Source organism: Aricia agestis, chromosome 15 (genome assembly GCF_905147365.1).
Source record: "Aricia agestis chromosome 15, ilAriAges1.1, whole genome shotgun sequence".
Taxonomy (NCBI): domain Eukaryota; kingdom Metazoa; phylum Arthropoda; class Insecta; order Lepidoptera; family Lycaenidae; genus Aricia; species Aricia agestis.
Genome location: NC_056420.1, coordinates 10,421,045 through 10,447,734, shown reverse-complemented (window position 1 = coordinate 10,447,734; position 26,690 = coordinate 10,421,045). Strand labels below are relative to the sequence as shown.

Sequence of the window (26,690 nt, the reverse complement as noted above, 5' to 3'; positions counted from 1 at the left end):
ATCCGGAAAGCCGACCAATTGTGTGCGGACCAAGCATGTTCGAAGATGAACTTCGTTGAAAATTTATTTCGGTCTCGACATACTGATGAACATAATATTGTAGCAACAAAAATTGACACTTTTCTCGTTGATACAAATACCTTTGTAATTTCCGTAATTACATTTGTTTAATTTTTTAATGTGCGGACCGCGAAGACCACGAGCGAAACTAATTGGTGACCCCTGGCATATAGCAATAAAATCTTCATTAAAATATGTAATTAAGTGATCATTTTATGACAGTGAGTGCGGTCGTAAGTCCAGAGTAACAAAAAACCGCTAAGGTCCTTAAGGTAATTACTTTATTATGAGCTCCATTCATATTAATTTTAGTTTTAAAAAAAAAGGACTTCGCTTGTGTCCTCATTAAAAGTTTATATGATTTCGCCTCTACCGCGACCGTTACAAACGCAGGTAAATATATAAAGTAAAAATAATTAAAGAATAAAGTTCATTTTATTCTGTCTTCATTTAGCCCACAAAACGTATCCAACATCCTTTCCCGAGTCTAAAATAACACAATATATTTTATCTAAATCGGTTCAGCGGTATAAACCTGAAGAGCTAACAGACAGACAAATAGACTTGTTTTTACATCTTTTTCAGTGTGGATGTATCAGTGCTACTTACAAGGATACAAGCCTAAAGCACAAAATAGACGATAACTCAGCATTACATGCGTTACGTGCTGTCATGCACGCATGATCGTTATTGTATTGATTGATGTGAATGACATGCAAACTACGCGCTATACATTGATTGACAAGTTCTTTTATTTTTCGTCCTGCAATATGTGCATGACATGCACGCATTATCGTTTCGCGATCGGCAATCAATACTGTCACGTAAATGCATGTCACGTTGAAGTCACGTCTAAGGAGCACTTAGACGCACACACACCCCCGGTTTCTGAACTCTGATCAACGCTAAAATTAACTAACCACCTGTTACATCTCCTGTCAAGTACCAATTGGGTTGCTAGAAGCATGGTTAGTTAGTTAATTTGATCAGCGTGTCAGTTGACATGGCTATTCAATTTAACTCGAGAATCTTAATATGTCAACCGCCATTTTGGGTTTCCGTAACGCTTGTCAAGCCTTGATCATTGTGCACGACAGACGGTCAATTATAGTCGTGTTATTTTTGTGTATGAACGATATTGATTATTGTGCATAACAGACAGTAAAACATAACCGTGCTAACTTTATATATGAACAATACGAGAGACTATAATGGACAATATAGTGCAAAAATTAGTGAGAAGCAGTGAAAAATGTGTACAGTGAAAATGGTGTCATTATTGACAGCTAAGTGCCTTATCACACTGGCGATCATGGCCGATTTACACGGGTGACTAAAGCCGCACGATTTACGCCGCACGGCGAAAATAAACCGTCTAAATGACAATTCGAGTACGCCGCATTCGTGCAGCCAGTGGCCGCATGCGGCTGGTGAGTAAAATCAGACGTTTTCATCGGGCGCCTTCATCGGATGCGGCTTATTTCTGATTAATACAAAATACACTAAACTGTGCACATACTGTGACATAGGTTGCGGACGTGACCTTGAGCGAGCGAGCGAGCATACTAGCGTTCGGACGTCCGAACAGAATCTGGCTGGCCGGATGTTTTTGCATCCGCGGACTTCCGAGGATGAACCTCGCACATTGTTAAGCCATATCCGTCAGCCGCGACTTATGGAAACGTCCGATAATAATTTATAGAAACTCAAATGGATTTAAGTTTTAACATCCATCAATGATTTGACATACCTTTCAGAAACCGGGTGTCAGTATCATAAAGTTAATATACCTAGCGGAATAGAGCAACAATCTCGAGCTGTCAAACGTAACCGAAATTGGTTTCATCTGTGTTAAAAATATGTGTACGTAACTACGTATATACTTACACAAGCATGATTGAACATGATTTCTATGTGCTGCTGTCATGTACCACACGTCTCTTTTCACCACGCAGTGACAACTGATGGTGACATCTCGCTTGCTCAGGCCTTTGTTTCTCTATTCCGCTAGGTTTATTATTAACTTTATGGTCAGTATAAACTATTACGTAGTATATTCGTAGCTTCGTAGGAGTGCTACGGAAAGGCTACGTGCTACGTAGTTGATCTACGTAGAACATTATTTTAATAAAAATAAAAAAAATATATATATAGTATTTATATTGGAACTTGCTTGCACTGTCAACACTAAAAAAAAAATAATTTGACAGCAAAACACCATTAACAAAATGATCCGCTATTAATTATTGAATTCAATTGTTATAAAAATGTAATAAATGAAGAACTGCTCGTGCGATTTTGTGTCCGAACAAAGTGTAAGCATTTGGTTTGGATAGGTGACGGGCTCACCATTAATTTTTTTTTTGTATTAATGAGAAATGTTGTGTACGAAAACACAATAAAATATACTCTCAAGGTGGATATTTTCAATTTAAAAAGACCTAAACTAAATTTTGACTTATACGTTGCCTGATAGTTCCACTTTTAGAGAATATTATTATTGACATAATATATTGGATCCTATAAACGAAAGTAAATTGGGTTGCTTGAAGTAAAAGAGTAAAAGTTTGCAGCTACCCTTGTCAAATATAATTACTAGAATCCCTTTTCACCTTCTATATAAAATCTTTATTGTTTACAAAAACAATAATATAGCAAAATTATTTTTTTTCCACAAAATTTTAAATACTATAATTATGATACGAATTTTCGGAGCAATACTTTATTTATTTAGTCAAAACTCGATCTTTGGGCAAAAAATCAAAATTGGTCGAGTAACCAATTATTGCAATGTACATTTCATGGACCACGTGCAGATAAAATCCAAATTTTATTCTGGTCACTCAGATTTCTCACGTAGACCCACCACGTGAGAAATCTTTTTTTTGAAAAAATTTTTTTTTTTTAAATTGAAATGTCATCGAATCTGTCAGATCAAGATAGGGAATATTTAGTATACCCCAAAGAATCTTCTATATAAAGCACTGACGATTCAAGGGTTAGGTAAGCCTGTAGGGAAATTTTAAAATATAAAAAATAAAGCTTCATATTTTTCTAACTAAGCTTCGCAGATATTTTATTTTTCACTAAACTAAATAATTTAGTTCTTTTTGTCTAAAATATATTTGTAATTTACCTAAATAAGCAACTTTCTGAATATATTTTCTTTTTCAAAACTTTAAAATTGCTGCAGTTTCTAAACCCACCGCTAAAATTAAAAAACGCTTGAGTGACTACACAAATAGCACCTTCCCCTCCCCTACTATATTGTTGTCGCGGTCACCGCCCACCGGTGTCCTTACGGAGCTTGATAGACAAATCTGGAGCGTGTATTACGACTTAATCTAAAAGATCTTAATCTTATTAAATTGTTTTTAAAATAAAATGCGACGCACAAAGTGGTTTAATTATTTGTAGTGTATAGATTGTAGTAGTTACCTACAAAAATATAATTATGTTAAAATTTGTCGTAGATTTCGATAGCGGATAATATAATTGGGCCTCAGACTCAACTCATAGCGTGTTAATAAACGTTAACACGCTATGATTTTTGAGTCTTTGAGTCACTATGCGATACGATAAACCCAAAACCTTTTTCATTATTCAAAACCAGGGGAATGTTTTTACACCAAAACATACCTATCTCTGTCTTCCCATCTACAGTTTGTCAAAAAAGATTAGGCGATAAAGATAGACGTATAGAAATCTCATTAAATAAATAAAAAATGTGTCAAGGTGATAATATTTAAAGTGTAGAAACATTGTTTGTAGAAATACGAGTCGAAATAACCTCCTTTTTTTGAAGTCGGTTAAAAACAACATTAAATGGTGATTACTTTAAACACATTGTGTTTAGCTTCTACTATTTTTTGACAGACTGTAATAATGTGTTTAATCGCAGCGACATTCGATATCGTATCGTGAGTCGTGACGTCTCACAAGCCTCAATTCATTTCGGTGGTGCAGGGTGCTTTCTGCATGTTGATTTCTTGTTTATTTGATATTCAGCGAACCCAGTACAATGTGTAATTTGCTTCATTGTACTCAAAACTCTTGCGTCTGTATCGTATTTGCCAAAATTGTTTTAATTTTATATTATAATATATACATTATACAAGTTATTACTTAAGCAAATAAATATTAATATTTATAATAATCTATTATATATTATGCATACGTACTTACCTACTAATATTAGTGAATGTCACAGACAAAAAGAAATAATTTTTCATTTCAAATATTATTATTTTGAATATATTGCATAATAATAATTATTAAGGCACAATATACTAGAAAAAAATTGTTTTTGATAAAATATTAAAACAAAGTAAAATATATCTATTATTACAGAAATGAAAACAGTAATTATTATTTATTGTTTTTACAATTAATAATATTATAATATATGGTATGGTTACAAAGTTAAAACCATTTTATTTTTGTAAAAATAAGCTTATAACATATATTTAAATAACCAAATAACATTGTACGTGTATAACATTTAGCAATAACGCTTAATGTTATACACGTACAATGTTATTTGGTTATTTAAATATATGTGTGTGACACACTGAAAGAATTCTCAACATTCGTTATATTTTTCACGTTAATAGCACAATAGACATAACTACAAGTAGTTCGACTGCAAAGAAACGGACTGGTTTCAATATCTGTGAAATTCGTCGGGTTTCACTAGGATTACGAACGGAATGTGCCTCGCGCTGGCTGATATAATTTATTTTTAAATATTTAAAATAAAGATTTCAAAATTGGATTCTGACAATTTTAATCGCATGTGCCAAAACACAAACAACAATACGACCAAAGAGGAACACGTCCATCGAATATGTCATATTTTTAAATTCGTAGGTAACAAGTTAACAACCTTAGCGACGATTTTCGTCATAATACGTCAAATTTAAAAATTTCAACATCAGTTCTAAGTCGGCATACTCTATCATTCTGTCTACTCTGTTAATAGGTCGACGCTGTTATAATAATTAGCTGTCTGACATCGAAATATAATACAGTATGGAACTATACCGCTCAGATAAGAATTAAATATGGATCCGTGTTCCATATTGCACACCCCATTTCTTTTCAAATTAAACACATTATTGGTACTTGGTATTCATGTCGTCCGCTTATGTATTACAAATAAGTAGCATAACCTCAATTTAGGGGTGTTGAATAAAATCGATGTTTCATTGATGGATTGGTTGACAGTACAGAATACAAATTTTCAGCTCTACGTTAACTTGAAAATTAGTGCTTCGAATGTGTGGGTGAAAGAAATACTGTTACAAATTATAACATACAAAATATTTATGTTCCTAAAATGCAAAATTCAACACCATATTGCACACCCCATTTCTTTTCAAATTAATTACATTATTGGTACTTGGTATTCATGTCGTCCGCTTATGTATTACAAATAAGTAGCATAACCTCAATTTAGGGGTGTTGAATAAAATCGATGTTTCATTGATGGATTGGTTGACAGTACAGAATACAAATTTTCAGCTGTACGTTAACTTGAAAATTAGTGCTTCGAATGTGTGGGTGAAAGAAATACAGTTACAAATTATAACATACAAAATATTTATGTTCCTAAAATGCAAAATTCAGGAAATCTTTACTTTACTTGTTGACCTATACTTTTTTTAGTACGATTCGATTTAAGAATCGAAAATGAAAAAGAATACAATCTTATGTTAACAAGGTTTTGTGAGATCACTTTAAAAATTATAAAATAGTCGCTAATTATATTAAAAGTAAAATTATAATGAAAATAAATAAATATCTGCTTATTTTTAGCCAGACCTTCCTTGAATCACACAGTAATTTCAACTCTATACACAAGACACATGGTTCAATTTCATGAGGAGAAGTTTTTTATAGTTCTGAATTAGTGTGATGGATTCACCGCTTAGTTTGACAAATGAACCATCAACTACAAAATCGCATTGAGCGAATGAGATCTATTAACTCCATTCATTAATCTTATGATAATTTACGTTCATCTGAACCATAATAGATGACTGAAGCGTCTGATCTTGAACTAAGGTCGTCTCTAGGGAAGATTTTAATCTTTTGAACGACTTCTTAGTACTTGGAAATGGAACAGAAAGAAAATAAAAATAAAAAACCCTATAACAAAATGAAAGAAAGGTAAAATTTTGTCCGAAAAATAAAATTATTAATACTTTATAAAAAGGCCCGTTTAACCCGTCAACCATATTCAAATGCCTAGATGACGCCATCTTGGATTATTGCACGATATATCGTGAAAAATACGGAAGCCGCAAATGTCACCATAGGTTTATCGCGATAACTTTTTAGTGTACAAAACGAACAAAGCTTCGCCACATAATATAACATTCCCGGGACGCTATCTTCCGAATGTTATATGTGGCCGTAATGCCGCATCTGTGTCTATACGCAGATGCGGCCCTGGCTTTAAAACCGTTAAACAAAGGCACACTTGTCATTACAGATCATAAATAACATATCTCAATTAGTCTTAAAAGCTTGTCAGAAAATTCATTGTTTTTCAATTATCATGTTGGCAGAACTGGTAATTAGGCGATGACGTGCTGACATTTCAAAGATGGCCGCCTAAATGTACCTAAAAGTCGATAGATGTAATTGCAGAAATAAATATTATGATAAGAGCCAAATGGTAATGGAAGCGTATAGTACGTCACTGAAATAAAAATAAACAAATAAATATTTGCCAAAAACTGTTTCCTTCATAATAAAAAAAATATGTGCATGTCCTAATAATTAAGGTGTTAAGAAAACTTACTAAAATAATCGGCCAAGTGCGAGTCGCAATCACGCACGAATGGTTCCGTACTGTTATAGAGGAAAAATGGGCGAAAAATTGTGTTTTTGTATGGGAGTCTCCCTTAATTTTTTATTTTATTTTAATATTATTCTTAAATATTGAAGTAGACATATAATTAAGGCCTTTGTAAAAATATCAAGTGCCTACCTGTTGCCATTATTGATATCGAGCAAAAAAGGCCAAAAAATCACGTTTGTTGTATCGGAGCCCCCTTAAATATTAACTTTATTTTGTTTTCAGTATTTTTTGTTATAGCGGCAACATATATTAAACACAATCTGTGAAAATTTCAGAACTCTAGCTATAACGGTTCTTGAGATACAGCCTGGAGACAGACAGACGGACAGACAGACATCGAAGTCTCATGAATAGGGTCCCGTTTTCACCCTTTGGGTACGGAACCCTAAAAAGTGAAAACAACGTCAAAACGCTTCATTAGTAAAAATTCTTGTCGCATTATGACGATTTTGGCTTCCGGTGCTAAGTAATTAAAAAAATATATCCTTAATATTTTGCGATATTTTCTATAGGTTTAGATTTTGTTTACCGGGCATTTCAGAAATTAATATTATATTATAATACTAAACTTGAGATACTTATATTATATTCTCGTCGCTATATTCTATGTAGAGCAGATTTATATTATAGGTATATTATATACCTACTCCCATGCATTTAAAGGTTTATTACGTTACGTTTATAGCCTGAAGACGTTATAATATTATTAAAAATCTGGTGAAGGATATCTGACGAATAGGAAAATTTGAGAAACCTTCGTTAAAAATTATGTGGTGAAGTGATGTCGGTTATCGATATATTTTGTATTCATGGTCCTAAAATATGGACTGTTTTATTTGTAGGACTTTTTATCTCAGCTGATTTTTTGTATATTGATAGATTAATAGTCATATAATTTAAGAGTAACTCTTAATGGTCATAACTATAATTTAAGAGTTACTCTTAAATTATAATTATGACCATTAATATATCAATACACAAAAAATCAGCTCAGAGTTCCGTATAGGGTTCTGTAATCAACAAAACTTGGTTGACTACTGAACCCTCAAACGGAACCCTAACAAGCTGATTTTTTGTACATTGATAGGTTAATAGTGTTGTTCGTCTTATCAAAATGAAGCTTCTCACAAAAAATTAGCTTGATAGTATGTAATCAAGAAAAAAATTGTTCTAGGGCTCCGGTACTAATAATATTATAATGGTACTTACAAAGTCATTTTTCGGTAAACACACTTGGTTGCATTTTATATCAAAGCAAGAACATTTTTTAACCCCCGACAAAAAAGAGGGGTGTTATAAGTTTGACGTGTCTGTCTGTCTGTCTGTCTGTTTGTCTGTGTGTGTATCTGTCCGTGGCACCGTAGCGTCCAAACGGGTGGACCGATTTTGATCTAGTTTTTTTTGTTTGAAAGCTGACATGATCGAGAGTGTTCTTAGCTATAATTCATCATCATCAGCCTGCTCAGTGCTGGACAATCAGGGTTTATCTGGTTCATGAAAGGCCGTAAGCAACTTGTAGTCGTTTGATGGGTTTTAATATACAATATACGTATGCACATAATAATGGAAAGTTGACCTGGTGTTGCAGCATAACCTGGTAATCAATAGGATATCCAACTCCTCGCCAACTTAGAGCAGAGGTTTCGTGTTTGGGCTCATTATGATTGCGACAACCAGTAAGAAGTAGATAAACACTAAATATTTACATGCTGCTACTGCAGCATCACCTGGATTCTATAGGAACCGAGCTTCGTATAAACCCAAAGTGGAGGTTTCATGTTTGGGCTCATATTAACGGCCTCATCGAAAAGGACATTGATAAATGGTAATCATGAGAATATAATTCTGTTGATAGGAATTAATATTCCGTAATATAACCAACACAACCATTTTAACATTAAATACAATACCATTATAACATTAAATAAACTATACAAATTTTGTATTTCATTCAACTTTTTTGAAAAAGTGGAAATATAATTTTTCTGTCCCTAATAATTTCATAATTTCCAATAGCAGTGATAAATTGATATAATATTTCATCCAAACTTTAAACTGAAAAGAGAATTAATTAAATTCCTTTCTTGGTTGTTATTTGCTCCAGTAAATTTGTCGTCTTAGGCACTACACGGGATTCGAATTTAATATCCGTACTTACTAATATTATAAATGCGAAAGTGTGTCTGTCTGTTACCTCTTCACGCACAAACCGCTGAACCCATTTAGCTGAAATTTATATAGAGATACTTTTTTTATGAAATAAGGGGGTAAGCGAGCAAACGGGTCACCTGATGGAAAGCAACTTCCGTCCCCACTCGCAGCATCAGAAGAGCTGCAGGTGCGTTGCCGGCCTTTTAAGAGGGAATAGGGTTAAAGGGGAGGGTAGGGAAGGGAAGGGAATAAAGGAGGGTAGGGAAGAGAATAGGGTAGGGGATTGGGCCTCCGGTAAACTCACTCACTCGGCGAAACACAGCGCAAGCGCCGTTTCACGCCGGTTTTCTGTGAGAACGTGGTATTTCTCTGGTTGAGCCGGCTCATTCTTGCCGAAGCATGGCTCTCTTCTCGCCCAAACCGCTGAACCCATTTAGCTGAAATTTTTATGGAGATACTTTGGGTCCCGGGAAAGGACATTGGATTTTTTTTTTGTTAAAGAAGGCAGGTCGCTTTAGCCCTGACGTCACTGCGACCCATAAGGATCTATTGCGACTCCTTCGCACTAAACTTAGGGCCTGTTTCACCACTTCTTGATAAGGCTATCCACCAATTAACTTGACACATCAAGTATGGAGAATCTGTCAAAAAAGTTATGAATAGCCTATTAGGCACTTTATCAGAAAGTGGTGAAACAGGCCCTTAGAGTATCATCCCCAACCCAATGCTGCTCATAAGCTGAACGATATGTTTGGGATTGGTGCCTCATTTCCTCGGTGAATGAGTATTCGTGGCGACCAAGGTGCCTGTTCCTGCTCTGTAGTAGAGCCGCCCTCATTTCCTCGGTGGATGAGTATTCGTGGCGACCAAGGTGCCTGTTCCTGCTCTGTAGTAGAGCCGCCCTAGTAGACAAGTGGCAAGCGATTATCGTAAACGCTAACAAAATATATGCGATTTGACATAAGTCATCGCTTCGCTAGCGAATACTAATATCAAATCCCATACATTTTGTTGCGTTGGCGTTGGCGTTTACGATAGTCGCTTGCCGGTTGTCTAGGCCCTTTGAGGGCCTAGACAAGCGAACAGTCAAGGAGAAGGTGAATAGGTGTCTCATCCTCCTCCTCACAGAATCTGCACGTCGTTATGCTACAAATACCCATTCTGTTAAGGTGTTTGTTGAGCTGGCAGTTCCCAGTTAGGCTTCTGGTAAGGATTCTTGATCGGTTCCTACCCAAGGTGACATAGGATACTTTTTATCATGAAAAAATGTACGGCTCACGTTGCGAGCGTCACCTAGTTATTCAATAAATAATATTCGGATTACAAATCTATGTTAGTCTTACGAAAATCAAACAGTAATTAACTTCTGGAATTCTCTCGAGAGTTCGTCGCTATTTAATAAGGCACTGACATTATCATAAGGAATTTGTTGAAACATAGAATAAAAGTATTAGTTTTTTATCGCTTTCATTTCCTTTTGATCTTAATATTTTATCTAAGACGTTTAAAAGATAAGAAAATTGATGCCACATTGTATTTTGTTTGAAGACAAAAGTATCCAAATCTTTAATCCAATTTTCCTACGAACAATTTTCCTAATTTTGGTCTTTAATTAATCTTATTATTGTTTCAAAAAGTTAAAGCGATTATTTTGACAAAATGACTAACAACGTAATATGTCGCTAGCTAGTGTTTGATATATAATTATCCATATTAATATTATAAATGCAAAAGTGTGTCTGTCTGTCTGTTTCCTCTTTACGTTAAAACCGCCTAATCGATATTTGATGCAATTTGGTATGAAGATACTTTGTGCCCTGGGAAAGGACTTAGGATACCTTTTACCCGGGAAAAATGTACCCGCGCGATATACAAACTTGTGCGCAATAGTTTTGTGCGAATACTAGAACAGTGAATACTAGATATAAGAAGGTTCAATCCTCTTATGCTCGAGTCTAGGATTAGCTCTGAGATTCATGGCCACTATTTGTTTTCACCGTCGTGTTCTTGCATAATCTTAATAAAAAATTATGAGTAAAAGTGTCGAAGTAGAATATTGTGTGAAAGCTCTTACTTATTTTATGATTTATATTATTATTTAATTCAAAAAATATAATATTAATTAAAATTAATAAGTGTGGCCGTCTGCCCTCTTATGATCAACTTTTTTGATGAAACTTAGAGTGAAGAAGAATTAAAAATGTACGGGCGCTAATTAGTTTAACTTTAAAAAAATACATTAATGTTATTTTTAGTAATTATTATTTATTGGTCTTTGGCGTACACATGTGAAAATAGATTTTCATTTGTATCCTCTACGGTAGTTCAGTAAAGTCTCAAATAATGGACGTCAATATAGTGGAGGGATATGATGAACAATGAGCCTTTCTGAGCATTTCCTCATCTATTCATTCAATGTCAATATTATCAATAACATTTGGTATTATTGTAGACGGGCCGGAATATTTTTAAGCTAATTGCATATAAGCTTTTATTGCGGGCTATGAATAAATACCGAATAAAGAAATTCCGAAACGAAAGTAAACCTAACACAGCCCACTCCGATACATAGCGATGCCAGACTTCGGCACGGCGTTTGTGTGCGTGTGACTAGACGTATGAAAATTATAATTGCATAATTTGATTAAAATGCTATGCAATAGCTTTATCGCGGCAGTGCCCGAGTGCCACACGTATTTTTTTAATATTTTGAGTTGTTGCGACACGCGCACAATTTTAAACACAACTGTAAACTAAATAGGTACATAAAATTTTATCACGTGTAGTATCTAATTCCCGACAGAATAGCAGATACAATTAATAGTTTTACAGGAAAACAATCGGCTTATACTAGATTTAACCGAGTGTAAATTGTTACACCTAGTTCTAACTAGCTAAAACTAGACCTAGACGTACTTCGAGTTCTAGCTGTAACACAAAATGCATAAACTTTTCTATGGTAGCAATTTTCCGACTTTCAATAATATCAGCCGTTGCCCGTTTCATACAAAGTTGTCTAAGGCCTTGAGGAGAATTGGATAAAACAGCTGTTATGTTTTAGTAAACGCTTTACGTTGTGAGTGGCCCTTGCTTAGTCTTGAAATCAGCGGGCAGCGGGGCGGGAGCGGCCGCGGCGCGTGATCAACAATGTATAGATCAGGGCTTCCCAAATTTATTTGTACTGTGACGCCCTAGGGACTTTGCCATTTCTTTACGATGCCCCTCAACCCAGCCCCCAAAAATACTTTCCAATTTTAGGATTAGCCTACATAGGTTATCATATAAACACGATCTGGACGTTTATATTTTTATTAGGAAATAATGACCAAATCAAAACATAAGCATAAAAATTGAAAAAAGATAATATAATTTATGAAAGCTATTAAAGCCAGCAAGGCTGGCTAATGTGAATGATGCGTTAGATTTTCTGAGCATAGCATCTGAAACCGGGATGTATCAATGACATAATACATGCGACGCCTAGGACAATGTCGCAACGCCCCGGGGCGTCGCGACACAGTTTGCAAAGCCCTGGTATAGTTTTTTTTTTTTTTATGAAATAAGGGGGCAAACGAGCAAACGGGTCACCTGATGGAAAGCAACTTCCGTCGCCCATGGACACTCGCAGCATCAGAAGAGCTGCAAGTGCGTTGCCGGCCTTTTAAGAGGGAATAGGGTAATAGGGGAGGGTAGGGAAGGGAAGGGAAGGGAATAGTTGAGGGTAGGGAAGGGAATAGGGTAGGGGTTAGGAGATTGGGCCTCCGGTAAACTCACTCACTCGGCGAAGCACAGCGCAAGCGCTGTTTCACGCCGGTTTTCTGTGAGAACGTGGTATTTATCCGGTCGAGCCGGCCCATTCGTGCCGAAGCATGGCTCTCCCACGATCAAATATATTTATAATATGGATACAGGATAAGCCGTCTAGCGGCAAACTGCGCGCTGCGCGACGTACAAGACGGCTTATCCATATAAATCTATGAGCTGCCCGATTTTTTTATTCTTCTGATTTCGAGATTGAAGCCTTATAATGGTAATACTCGTGCTACTTACTTGCCATACTCGTCCTTTGAGAACGTCGGCTTCACGCTCTTATCGAACTGTCCACTGAAGGCAGTTATTTTCTGTAGCTCCGTGTGCGTCTGAGCCTTCGTGTCGAACGCCGATATCAGGTCTGTGAGCGATGAACTCTGGGAAAAGAAAGTTATATCTCAGTATTTGAAAAATAAAAATACACGTGGCACTCGGCGACTGCCGCTGTAAAGCTATTGCATAAATGCATAGCATTTTTTATCAAATTGTGCAATTACAATTCGCAGACTAAACTCTCACGCACACAAGTGAATTCTGGCACAGACCGGCACAGCCCGAGCCACACTTAGCTGAAGTCTGCCAAACTGAAGCGGCGTTAGACGCATGCTAGGTGTTTTTCGTTACGGAATTTCTTGATTCGATCGCCGGGCTCAAGGCGTACTGTTATATCCCGCATCTGTACCCTATCATGCTCACCCTAGCTTTCCGACTTTGCTGATCCCGCATTTCTCCTATCGTCCTACGCTTCAGTCCAGACCCCTTCCACACATTCCATCTCCGACTCCTGACCGCGACAGTTGTCTCAATTCTAATTTTTTGTTTAATTCAAGTACTATTTCAGTTTAATTATAATAAATCTTTTTTTAAAAAGGGAAAATAGTAATCCCGTATAACAAATTGGTGGCAGCTCAAGGGGATTTTAAAAGTTAATCCCGGGTACGCCTCACGAACTTTAAATCGAATTCCAATATTCTAAATCCGAAACAAATCGAAAGTGTAACGAGTCCGCGGTTCCTGTGTTCCTGTTCGGTACATTCGCCGGGTCCAGCGCGCCGAGTTCCACGAAATCCAGCAGCCGACGCCGTCCGCACGCCGCACGGATGTTTATACAAGCCCTTATCGCCGCATTCCTGTGAGTCGTTCATTTATTCCACTTTGGTCATTGCAATTTCTTTTTTCAAATTTTTGTGTTTTTGTATTTTTATTATTTGTGTGTGTTTTGTATAAGATTAAAATGTCGGAATCTAGAGCGCCTAGTCCTAAATTTGAAGTAAATATTAACGAACCCGAGGACGAAACAGCCCCATCCTCTCAACCTGGGCCTCTCACCAGGTCTAAAAAGAAGACGCAGACCACTATTTCGCCAAAAGTGGAGTTAGATCTCTCTACCTTACTTAAATTCATTAAACCCTACGATGGCGCTAGGGAATCGTTAAATTCTTTTCTCGTTAATTGCAGTAACGCCCACGATTTAGCTTCCGAACAACAAAAAGATATCGTTTTCAAATATATCCTATGTCAATTACAGGGCAGAGCCCAAACGACCTGTTCAATAAAAGAATTTGTAAATTGGTCACAACTAAAAGATTTTCTTAAAATACAATTTAGTGAACGGAAACACTACGCACATTTATTAACAGACTTGCAAGAATGCAAACAGCAAGTAAGCGAGCCTGTTAGTCAATACGCCCTAAGAGTCGAAACATGTTTGTCACAACTATTAACAGAAATTTCAATAGCACATGGTAGCAAAAGTAGAGAAATGATAGGTCGCACTGCAGCAATGGAAGAGCTTGCTCTCCATCACTTTCAAATGGGACTTGTACCTCGTATTTCAAACGTAGTGAGGTGCAAGTCACCTAAAACATTAAACGAAGCAATAAATATAGCCATTTCCGAGGAGAAAATCCAGCAATTTTTATACAAACAAAATCCCCAACCTAAATCGCTTTCTTCCAAGCCTAGTTTTAACACCAACCGCCGATTTCTAAACCAAAATAATTATAATAATCGCTTTCCAAATCCTATGCGTTATAATAATAACAATAGCAACCGCGTTCAAGATCAGAGTGGCGCTAACTCACCCCAGGTTTGCCGTTATTGTAAGAATGTCGGTCACACAATTGATGAGTGTAGGAAACGGGAGTATAATAATAATAGAAATCAAAATTTTAACAGACCAAATTACCAACGAGTTAATTTCACATCCTTTAACGACGAAAATCCTCGTGAACAAATGAATGCCGAAGAAGGCTATGATACCGTCGACGACGTCCCAAAAAACTAATTAAAGTCTCGTCCCGGTGTCATGCGGGACAAGCTCATAAAACCGACACTTTTCTAAATCAACGCACAAGTGGTGCAATTACTAAATCTACGCAACCCCGCTACATGGGCAAGTTGCAAAAACCCACTGTATCGTATTCAAAACCCACTGTATCATGTTCAAAATCCACTGTATCGAGCTCAAAATCCACTGTATCGTATTCAAAACCCACTGTATCATGTTCAAAATCCACTGTATCGAGCTCAAAATCCACTGTATCGTATTCAAAACCCACTGTATCGAGCTCAAAATCCACTGTATCGTATTCAAAACCCACTGTATCGTGTTCAAAATCCACTGTATCGCGTTCAAAATCCACTGTGCCAAATCCAAATTCCACTGTATCTATTAATCCTAAATCCTCTGAATCCAGATCAAATATTTTTGAGATAATTAATGATCCTACAAAAACACTCTTACCATATGTCCTAGTTGACTCCCCTGTTTCAGAATTCCCACTTACCTTATTAGTAGACTCTGGATCCTCTGTAAGCCTAATAAAAAAATCATGCCTATCCAATTTCCCTAAACTCACAAAAGAATTTATTAATTTAAAAGGAATAGATTCCTCAGTCGATTCCATACAAACTCTGGGATATTTTAATCTTAAAATCAAATTAGCTAAATTTGGTATTACTCACCAGTTCCATGTTATTGAAAATATCCACTTACCATACGATGGCATAATAGGATCGGACATGCTAAATTCTAATAACTGCAAAATCGATTATAATAAAAATTTATTGTTATTCACAAAAATGTCTCTTCCACTATATTTCCGAGATCCAGCCTACATTATTCCTGCTAGAAGTGAAACCGTCATTGAATGTTCCGTCGTAAACCCTGAAATCAAAGAAGGATTAATTTTAGACCAGCACATTTCAAATAATTTATTAGTAGCAAACTGCTTAGTAAAAGTCAAATCAAATAATCGCATTAATATAACAATAGTTAATACATCCGAAGAATCAGCTACAATCAACTCAAATTTAAAATTAAAATTAACACCATTTGATACAAAAGACTTTGACAAAAATCCCACTGTTTCTGTAAATAAAATTGATATAACACAACCTACGGATAATTTAAGACGGACAACCCGAGTTCTTAATCAACTTAGAGTATCACACTTAAATAACGAAGAAAAATCTGCTCTCTTTAATCTCTGTGCTACTTTCTCTGATATTTTTCACTTACCTGACGAAAGCTTGACACATACTAATGCCCTGAAACACGAAATCAAAACGACTTCTGATATACCAATACATACTAAGTCTTACCGATTCCCTGAAGTCCACAAAGCTGAAGTTCGTAAACAAATTGAAAAATGCTGGAACAAAATATCATTGAACCCTCTGATTCACCATGGTCTTCACCCATATGGGTGGTTCCAAAAAAATTAGATGCATCTAACGAACAAAAATGGAGAGTTGTTATTGACTACCGTAAATTAAATGATGTAACAATAGGAGATACTTACCCGCTTCCTCAAATTGCAGAAATCCTAGATCAACTTGGTAATAGTAAATATTTTTCCACAATGGACTTAGCTTCCGGATTTCACCAAATCCCTTTAAATGAATCAGATAAACCAAAGACCGCTTTCAACGTTCCAGAGGGACACTACCAATTCCTTAGAATGCCTTTCGGGCTGAAAAATGCGCCTGCTACTTTCCAAAGACTTATGAACACTATTTTATCAGGACTTCAGGGTATTCGCTGCTATGTATTTCTTGATGACATTGTTTCCTATTCGTATGACCTTGACACACACATCGAGAATTTGACTGCTATATTCCAAAGACTACGTAAATTCAATCTCAAACTCCAACCAGATAAATGTGAATTTCTAAGACGAGAAGTAGGCTACCTAGGACATATAATAACCGAAAAAGGAGTAAAACCAAATCCTGACAAGGTTAAAGCTGTTACAAACTTTCCTATTCCCAAGTGTCCAAAAGACATAAAATCCTTCCTAGGCCTAGTCTCATATTATCGCCGATTCATCCCTGAATTTTCTACTATTTCCAAACCACTTACAAATTTATTAAAAAAGAATGTTCCTTTTAATTGGGAGAATCAACAACAATTATCCTTTGAGACACTGAAATCCAAAATTACTACTGCTCCTCTTCTAGCCTATCCTAATTTCACACAACCTTTTATATTAACCTGTGATGCGTCAAATTATGCAATAGGTGCCGTCTTGTCCCAAGGACAGATTGGTAAAGACCAACCAATAGCCTTTGCGTCTCGAACCTTGAATAAAAGTGAGTGTAATTACAGTACTACAGAAAAGGAATTGCTAGCCATTCTTTTTGGCTGCAAAACATTTAGACCCTATCTTTTTGGACGTAGATTTCAGATAGTGACTGATCATAGACCATTAAAATGGTTATTCAATCATAAAGATCCTAGCAGTAAACTGCAAAGATGGAGATTAAAATTAGAAGAATTTGAATATGAAATTGTTTATAGAAAAGGTAAATTAAATTCAGCGGCTGACGCACTCTCAAGGTATCCTGTTAATCCAATATATCCTGAAAACAAAGAGCTTACCAATCCTAGCAATGATTCTCAACTATTGTCCACTCCGCCGAATCCAACATCTCCTGCTGATGTACCTGACGTATCTATGTCTCCTATCGATTTTAATGTTGATTTTCCAGAATTCCAACATGACATACTTGACTACTTACCAATGACTAATGAACTAGTAACAGACACTGAAAATCCTATTCCATACACTGACTCTAATAATGCAAATCCTAACTCAGACACTGATTCTAATAATAAAAATGTAAATACTCACCCTGAGCCAGGAACTTCAGCACAACCGGAATCTTCTATACCTGTTGATACTCCTATTCCTGATAACATTGATGAAAACGTATCTACTTACCCCGAACCAGGATCTTCAATACCACTGGAATCTCCTACGTCTAACTTACCTGTGATCGTTGATAAACCTCCTACGCCTGACTTACCTGTTGTCGATGAAAATTATTCTAAATTCTTAAAATCACCTACTAGATCTTACAATACCATAATCCATGAACATAATGAAACCCTTCTAAAGGCATCGCAAAAATTATTCATTGTACCAACTTCAATAGATTTAGATGAATCAGTACCATACGTGCAAGAAATATTAAGTAATTGTCCACATCCGGTTGTCAAAGAATTTTTAGAAATGGAAAGAGAATTATACACATTTAATGAGCTATTTTTTGATAAAAGACACCTCTTTTTATATATCAAAGTCAATCATTTTGACGAATGTACTTACCCAGATTTATACAAAGCTCTGAAGCATACACGTGATCAAATAATTATGTTCTATCCTACGTACAACGAAATCGCTCTAACCGATTTCAGAAGTAATTTTGACAGATTCTCTTTCGTTAAAATATACAACATACTAGCCTACCTCTTTGATGGCACAAATATTCAACTTCACATCTATCATAATAACATCATGTATCCTTCGTTAAGTGAAATAAATAAGATTCTAAAAGAGAACCATGATTTACCCATTTCCGGTCATCTAGGAGCAAATAGAATGTATGACAGAATAAAAGAAAAGTATTATTGGAAACGTATGCGTGCTGACGTCGAACATTACGTTAAATCATGCACCCTTTGTCAAGAAAACAAAGCTTTCAGACAAATAAATAGAGCACCGATGCAAATTACTACAACTTCTACGGCACCGTTTCAACGCATATCTCTTGACATTGTGGGACCCTTACCGGAAGTAGGTACCGCGAAAATCAAATTTATTATGACTTTACAGGACGATCTTACAAAATATTCAGTCGCGTATCCCATTAGAACAATAACAGCTGAAGAGACCAGCGAATGTTTACTTCATTTTATCTCACTATTCGGAATTCCAAAAACAATACTTACCGATCAAGGCACAAATTTTACCGCTGATTTATTCAAAAAGACTTGCAACTTTTTGAAAATAAAACAAATCTGGTCAACTCCTTACCATCCTCAAACTCAAGGAGCACTTGAGCGTAGTCACTCTACACTCAAGGAGTATCTCAAATCCTTTGTAAATGAAAATCAAGATAATTGGTCCCGATATGTATACACAGCTATGCTATCTTATAATACGGCTGTTCACACCACTACAAAATTTACACCTTACGAACTCGTATTTGGCCATAAGCCATATCTTCCAGATTCAGTTTATAATTCAAACACCAATGACGCCACGTATCCAGAATATGTCCGAATGTTACAACATCGATTAAAGCATGCTCGGGAGAAAGCGATTGAGAACATCATTAAGTCAAAACAAAATTCAAAAATTTATTATGATAACAAAACTAGACCCGTGTCTTATAAGGTTGGAGATTTGGTTTATTTAAAAAATCATTTACGCTTAAGGAAGGCCTTATCCCCTCAATGGAAAGGTCCATACAAAATTGTAAAAGTTCATGGCTATAATACTGTTTCTCTGCTCATTAACCGTAGACATGTTAAACATCATGTTGATCAAATCAAACCAGCATCGGTTCAATCTTTATAATAAGAATAGTAATTAAAGTAAAATAATTTTAAGTAAATTTCTTTCTATTTCAGCATTTCAGCCTTAGCGGCTCAAGACTCTATTCAACAAATAAATTCAAGTCCGGGAATTTACTTTGATCCAATAGGACAATTAAAAATATGTTCAGATTATTTAGATATTGTCACTCCAATAGATATATCGCATTTTCAATCGCACATAACCAATATAAATTCAATTCTTGGCACATTACGATTTTTATGCCATAAAGTAGAAATAGAATTTGACGATACCCTAGAATGTTATAATGTATTACAACCACTTACTATTAGAAATGACGAATTGGTAGAAGATTATAATTCCATATCACATTTAATTGATCACAGATTCCGTAGATCTGCATGGTTTGGTGGTGTAGGCTCTGTTTTTAAAACCATATTTGGTACTCTTGATGAAAATGACGCCATCAAATACGATGAAGCCATACGAAATGTACAATCAAATCAAAAAGAGTTGGCTTCATTAATCAAGGATAATATTCTCTTAACAACTACTACTTTAACAAATATTAACGTTACTTTAAATAAAATAAAAATTAATGAAGACAACCTTAATGAAGCTATCGACAACCTCTCTAACAAAATAAATAATATATCTACGATGTCTAAAAGCTTAATAATGAAAACTAATATGATTACTATATTAAATAGTCTAGAAGCAAGTATTATAACTTTATCATTTCAAATAGAGGATATTGTCAATGCAATTATGTTTAGTAGCCAGAATATACTACATCCAGCTATATTACCGCCTATTCATTTATACCAGGAGCTTGTCGATAACTTTCGTCACTTACCTGTTGATACGAAATTACCTGTAAACCTAGAATTAAATGAAATGTTTACTCTCATTAATGTTTCTAGCGTATTTAGTTATAGTGTTAGCGATAAAGTTGTGTTTATCCTTAGAATTCCTCTTGTATCCTTAAAGGAATATAATCTATATCATAATATTGCTCTTCCGACACCACATGATGTATCTAAACCTAGTTATTATGCTTATGTTGTACCTAGTAGTAAATATATTGCAATGACCAATGACAAAAGCACATATTGTAACCTTGACTCACTACGGGAATGCAAAGCGATGAATGCCCGAACCTATATCTGCGACGTGACCACGATCCTCTCCACCAGCGAGCATCCGAGTTGTGAAAGTGAATTACTAGTGAATACCATAAAATCTCTACCAGTGCAGTGCAAAACCGAAAGTGTTAACGGCCAAATCGATATTTGGAAATCTATCTCGAACAATAAATGGATATTTGTACAATCCATTTACACTAAAGTGTTAATTGAATTTCGTAACAAAACAAATGTTGATCTAAATGTAATAGGTACAGGAATTATTTATGTACCCAATAATTGTATCGCTTATTCAAAACATACAAAGTTAATACCTAAATCTCAAGCTGTGAAATTTAGAGTAAATAAGATATTTTCTAATGTTAATATTATAAATGATTCATGTTGTAATTTTAAGATAAATAATGGAGAAAATAGTGAGTTTCATACTATAGATTTACAAAATTTCGATCTAGACACGATTAGTAACGGAAATATATTAAAGTTAAAATCATTAACAAAAGAAACTGACAAAATCATTAATCAACACAGTTTCATTAAATATGAAGCACATTATTCTTCCACTCTTGTAGTTATTTCTTTGATTATTTTCGTATTTTGTGTTTTGAAATGTTTAGTTTTAATAAAAGGGTACAACTGTCGTCATCCTTACATACTTCCACGATTTTCCCAAACTCTTCCTGTCAATCCAACTCCAACACAGGAAACCCAAGATGATTCTTCTTCTTCTCCTTCTGGCTCCTCTCCTCCTTCTATTCCTCTTCAAGACCTATCTAAAGGCAAAGCTAAACCTGAACCTATTCCTACTCCCAGCCTAAGAATCCATGTTTAATTTCCTTTATTTCGTTTTCCATAAACTTCGACCCCGAAGTTTAGTCTACCCCGGGGAGGTGTTATATCCCGCATCTGTACCCTATCATGCTCACCCTAGCTTTCCGACTTTGCTGATCCCGCATTTCTCCTATCGTCCTACGCTTCAGTCCAGACCCCTTCCACACATTCCATCTCCGACTCCTGACCGCGACAGTTGTCTCAATTCTAATTTTTTGTTTAATTCAAGTACTATTTCAGTTTAATTATAATAAATCTTTTTTTAAAAAGGGAAAATAGTAATCCCGTATAACAGTACGATAAAAGCTGTGCAGTAGCTTAACAATGAGTTGCCCTCAGGGAGTACCGGAAGATGGTAAGTGAAACTATGGGTGCAGATGGAAACAGGAGAAAACATTCTCGAGTAGAAATGGTGAGAGATACTTTTTCTCCTACGACGTGTGTGGTGATCTCTTCTTCCGCCGTCTTACGGTTTATCGATCAGCCCCCTTATGCAAAGTATTTTTCGATAAAATAATGACGAAATTCATCGTCATAAGTCATCGCTTAATGACATTTCGCTACCAAAGACTAATGTCAAATCCCATACATTTTGATAACGAATTTCGTCATCGTTTTTAACGAAATGGACTTTGGCTACAGCCCCTGGTCATTCAGGTCGTTTCAAATCTTGATACTTAGTAAAGAAAGATTTTTATCTTCAAAATAGCTTTTTAAAATGCGATGGTTCAATGCACGTTTAGTGGAGGTACATCTACACTTTATTTGAAAAAATATCGATGTTTCGGAGGAACTGGTAATCCCAAAAGAACTTTCGCAGGGCGGATTTAATATCGCCAAAAATACGAAAACAATGTACGAATCGTATAAGCTTTTAAAGTTCGTTCTTTACTTGAGAGGCTTATATTAGGGATTTAATGCCGCACCCAGAGAAATTCAATGTTAAACTTATTTTGATTTGATGAAGAGTTTGGTATAAACGTATATACAGTGTGTAACAAAACTAAGTGATATTATTTTAGAGTGTGTATGTGTCCCTTGTGTAGCATGCACTGTAAAAGTAGCAGCGCAGAAAGAGTAATTTTTTTATTACTTTTGTATGGGAAAATCCTTGTCACTCGGACGCTTGCTCATACAAATCACAAAAAAAGTATCAGCCCTGATACTTTTACAGTTAACTCTATGCAAGGAACACATAAACATCCTAAAGTATTATCACTTAGTTTTGTTACACCCTGTATAATGTACATGTATCACGTAAAAATCTTCATTAAATCAAACAAAATATAACGTCTTTGAGTGAGGCGGTTAGTAATCACCAAATTGAGTATTTTATAATAGTGATTTGATAGTAGGTACACGTACTACGATTACATTTCTACTAGATCAATTCCAACACTTTGACAGATTTTAATTAAACACACATGAAATTAACGCAACGACTGCATACTTAGTTTTGTCATTTTGTTAACTTCGTTAGGTTGGTCGTTACCAGGTTCTCGTTTTATCAGAAATACTTTATAGTCCGTATTTCCTGGAACTTACTTTTACTTTTTTTTATGAAATAAGGGGGCAAACGAGCAAACGGGTCACCTGATGGAAAGCAACTTCCGTCGCCCATGGACACTCGCAGCATCAGAAGAGCTGCAGGTGCGTTGCCGGCCTTTTAAGAGGGAATAGGGTAATAGGGGAGGGTAAGGATGGGATGGGAAGGGAATAGGGCCTCCGGTAAACTCACTCACTCGGCGAAACACAGCGCAAGCGCAGTTTCACGCCGGTTTTCTGTGAGGACGTGGTATTTCTCCGGTCGAGCCAGCCCATTCGTGCCGAAGCATGGCTCTCCCACGTATGAAAATTAATTTTTACTTATACTTATATATTATTACTTATTTTTTCACCGATACCACAAGCGAGAATTTCCGGAAAAGACAATGAATTTATTCCTAAAATTTTAAATTGACTAAGACTGACAATGTATTTGAATAGAGCGCTGATCGCATTATATTTAAACTTAATCCGACTTTTGCGAAGCGAAATTTCAGCATTTTCAGAGACAGTTTACTTGCACAAAGATTTCCACAAACGGGTTTTAGTTCACATAAATTGTACAAAGAATATTAGAAAATATGAGCTTTTGTTTTGAAATGTGTTTTCCCTAATACATGAATTGCATTAATTTTAATAAAGAGCATTCATCTGCTTTGGCTAAAATTCAAACCGCGCGATGAGTCAGAAATTATACAGAATACACATATATAGAACAGCGGGGCTAAAATGGTCGCTTTGAAGAATCATGACATGAATCATAATATGATTCATTTTTCTAACAGTTGTTTGACAGTTTTGACAATTCATTTGCTGAATTGATTGAGAGGAATTGCTAAATGTGACCATTTTAGCCCCGCCGGACTATAAATAAAAAAATCAATAATAATCCTTCTGGTACAATAGGCTAATCAAAGTATCTGCATGCCATTTGCCAAATTTAATCAAAATCGGTTCACCGGTTTAAGCATATATAATATAATTAGTAAGTATGAAAATTTAGTATGGATACATAATATTGTCTGCATAATATTGTCTTCGTCTGGCCAGTAGTCAGTACTATTATACAATATGTCAGCACCGTACGCGCCGAAGTCCGAACGCATCGTGCGTGCTGATAAAATATGTGCGATCACCTTAAATATCTATATCAGAATATAATATTTATAGTATAATAATTCTTCGCAAGTTTCAAGTGTTTACGTAAGAATTCGGAAGCGAGAACACGTGCGCGTTGTTTACGCATTAACAATCGCGCAGATGGTTGTATTTACAAAATGTCCGCCATTATTGAAAACGGTTTAAAGGTTACCGTTTATCTCTTCCGCATATTTGCTGAATAATAAAAGCTGGAACACTTTTGAGTAAATATTTACTGACTATGTTAAAAATAATAACTTATAAGATTGCTACGGCTTTGGTTTAATTCGTAGAAACTACAGTCTACAGTAATTTCAAATTGAGTTGCTAGTGGTTGCTATAAAGTACTTGTGTTTTTTTTATGAAATAAGGGGGCAAACGAACAAACGGGTCACCTGATGGAAAGAAACTTCCGTCGCCCATGGACACACGCAGTATCAGAAGAGCTGCAGGTGCGTTGCCGGCCTTTTAAGAAGGAATAGGGAAGGGTAAGGAAGGGTACAGGGAAGGGTAGGGAAGGGAATAGGGTAGGGGATTGGGCCTCCGGTAAACTCACTCACTCGGCGAAACACAGCGCAAGCGCTGTTTCAAGCCAGTTTTCTGTGAGAACGTGGTATTTCTCCGGTCGAGCCGGCCCATTCGTGCCGAAGTATGGCTCTCCCACGTCGATGTCGATGTTTATGTTTTGTTACTTGTTTGATACCGAGTTTTTCTTTTAAAAGAAATATCAAGCGGCAAAGATTTATCGAAGCTTTCGTTATTTTAATTTGATCCGCATAAAACGTAACGTATATCAAACGCAGTTGCGGTCTTTTTTTTTTATTTTTTATTTATTTAGTTTTTTTTTCTTTTGATACATCATAAAAGTACTTGCGACCATTAGTTCCCGGGAAGTCAAGCGCTGGATAAATAAGTTAATCGAGCAAACACTGGACTCGCTATCGATCTATGTCCTATACAAATATTTCCTTTGAATATTATAGCCCTTTTAATCTTTTTGAACGTAGGCTCTACATAATATTTCCAACATTGTTTTCAAACGGCATGTGTGCTACGTTTTAATAACTTACATTTATCTTTCTATTTAATACTTGAAAAAATATGTATGGGGGAAATATTTGTACTATATCCACACTAATATTATAAATGCGAATGTGTGTCTGCCTACCTGTCTGTCTGTTACCTCTTCGAGCCCAAGCCGCTGAATCGATTTTGCTAAAAGGTATGGAGATAGTTTAAGTCCTGGGAAAGGATAAGTATACTATAATTAGTATACTTTTTATCCTGGAAAAATGTACGGTTCTCGCGTGTTAAACTAATTTTGGCGCAACGGAGTTGTGGAGTGCGGACTTCATTTAGTATTGAATAAAAGTGTTTAAAAAATACTCTTGGATATTTTATAAAGTAAAGACTTTACGGTGATGAAAATTTTTTGGTAACTTCACGCTTAAATTTCTCATTTTCGGGCTTTTATCTTAGAAATATTGTTTCTTCAGCATATAATCATTGAATTTTGTTAGATTATGATAATATTGCTTTATTTCTTTTCCGGTCAAAAACATATTATAATATAAGTATAAATTATATTGTAGTACTAAAATGTAAGTAAATAATATGTTAACAAAGAGTGCATTTTTAACATGTTACAAAAAATGTTATGACAAATGTAAAAGACAAATAAATGTGTAATAAACGACAATAGGTACATAAAATATAGTACTTGGCACACCTCGCCTTCGACGCATATAATCGTATGTCTTGTAAATTCGCTAAGATAAATGTAATTATGTGGTGAGAGACAAAACATTAGGGATAAGCTTGGAATATTTTTATTGAATTCGTAGCGTACGGCGTACGAAGTAGAAATATACCTAACTACATAATGTTGCTTTCTTTAACATAACTAGCTATTTGACCGAGCTTTGCTCGGTATTCGATAAAACACAAATAAAATGACATTTTCTAAAACTGATTCCTAGCTAGATCGATTTATCGCCCCCGAAACCCCCTATATACTAAATTTCATGAAAATCGTTGGAGCCGATTCCGAGATTCCAATTATATATATACAAGAATTGCTCGTTTAAAGATATAAGATTTATTTACCGCGCGAGAAGGTACATTTTTCGTGATAAAATATGCCTTGTCCTTCCAGGGGCTAAAATAATGCTAAGCCCCAATTTCACCAACGTCTGTTAGTGTTAACAGCTTGTTAAAATGTCATGTCTTCTCTTTCATTCATAAGAAAAATGAAAGAGGTGACGTGATTCTAATTCGAGCGTTAACTTATAA

General features: G+C 35.6%; 1 protein-coding gene across 1 annotated transcript in view; it reads right to left on the bottom strand.

Moving 5' to 3' along the window:
• Positions 1–26,690, bottom strand: part of LOC121734087 (actin-binding Rho-activating protein-like) — a 66,175-nt gene that overhangs the window by 29,639 nt on the left and 9,846 nt on the right. Inside the window, exon 2 of the mRNA XM_042124500.1 lies at positions 13,130–13,266. Within this exon, the coding sequence (XP_041980434.1) occupies positions 13,130–13,266 (137 nt within the window). The remainder of the gene's footprint in view (positions 1–13,129; positions 13,267–26,690) is intronic.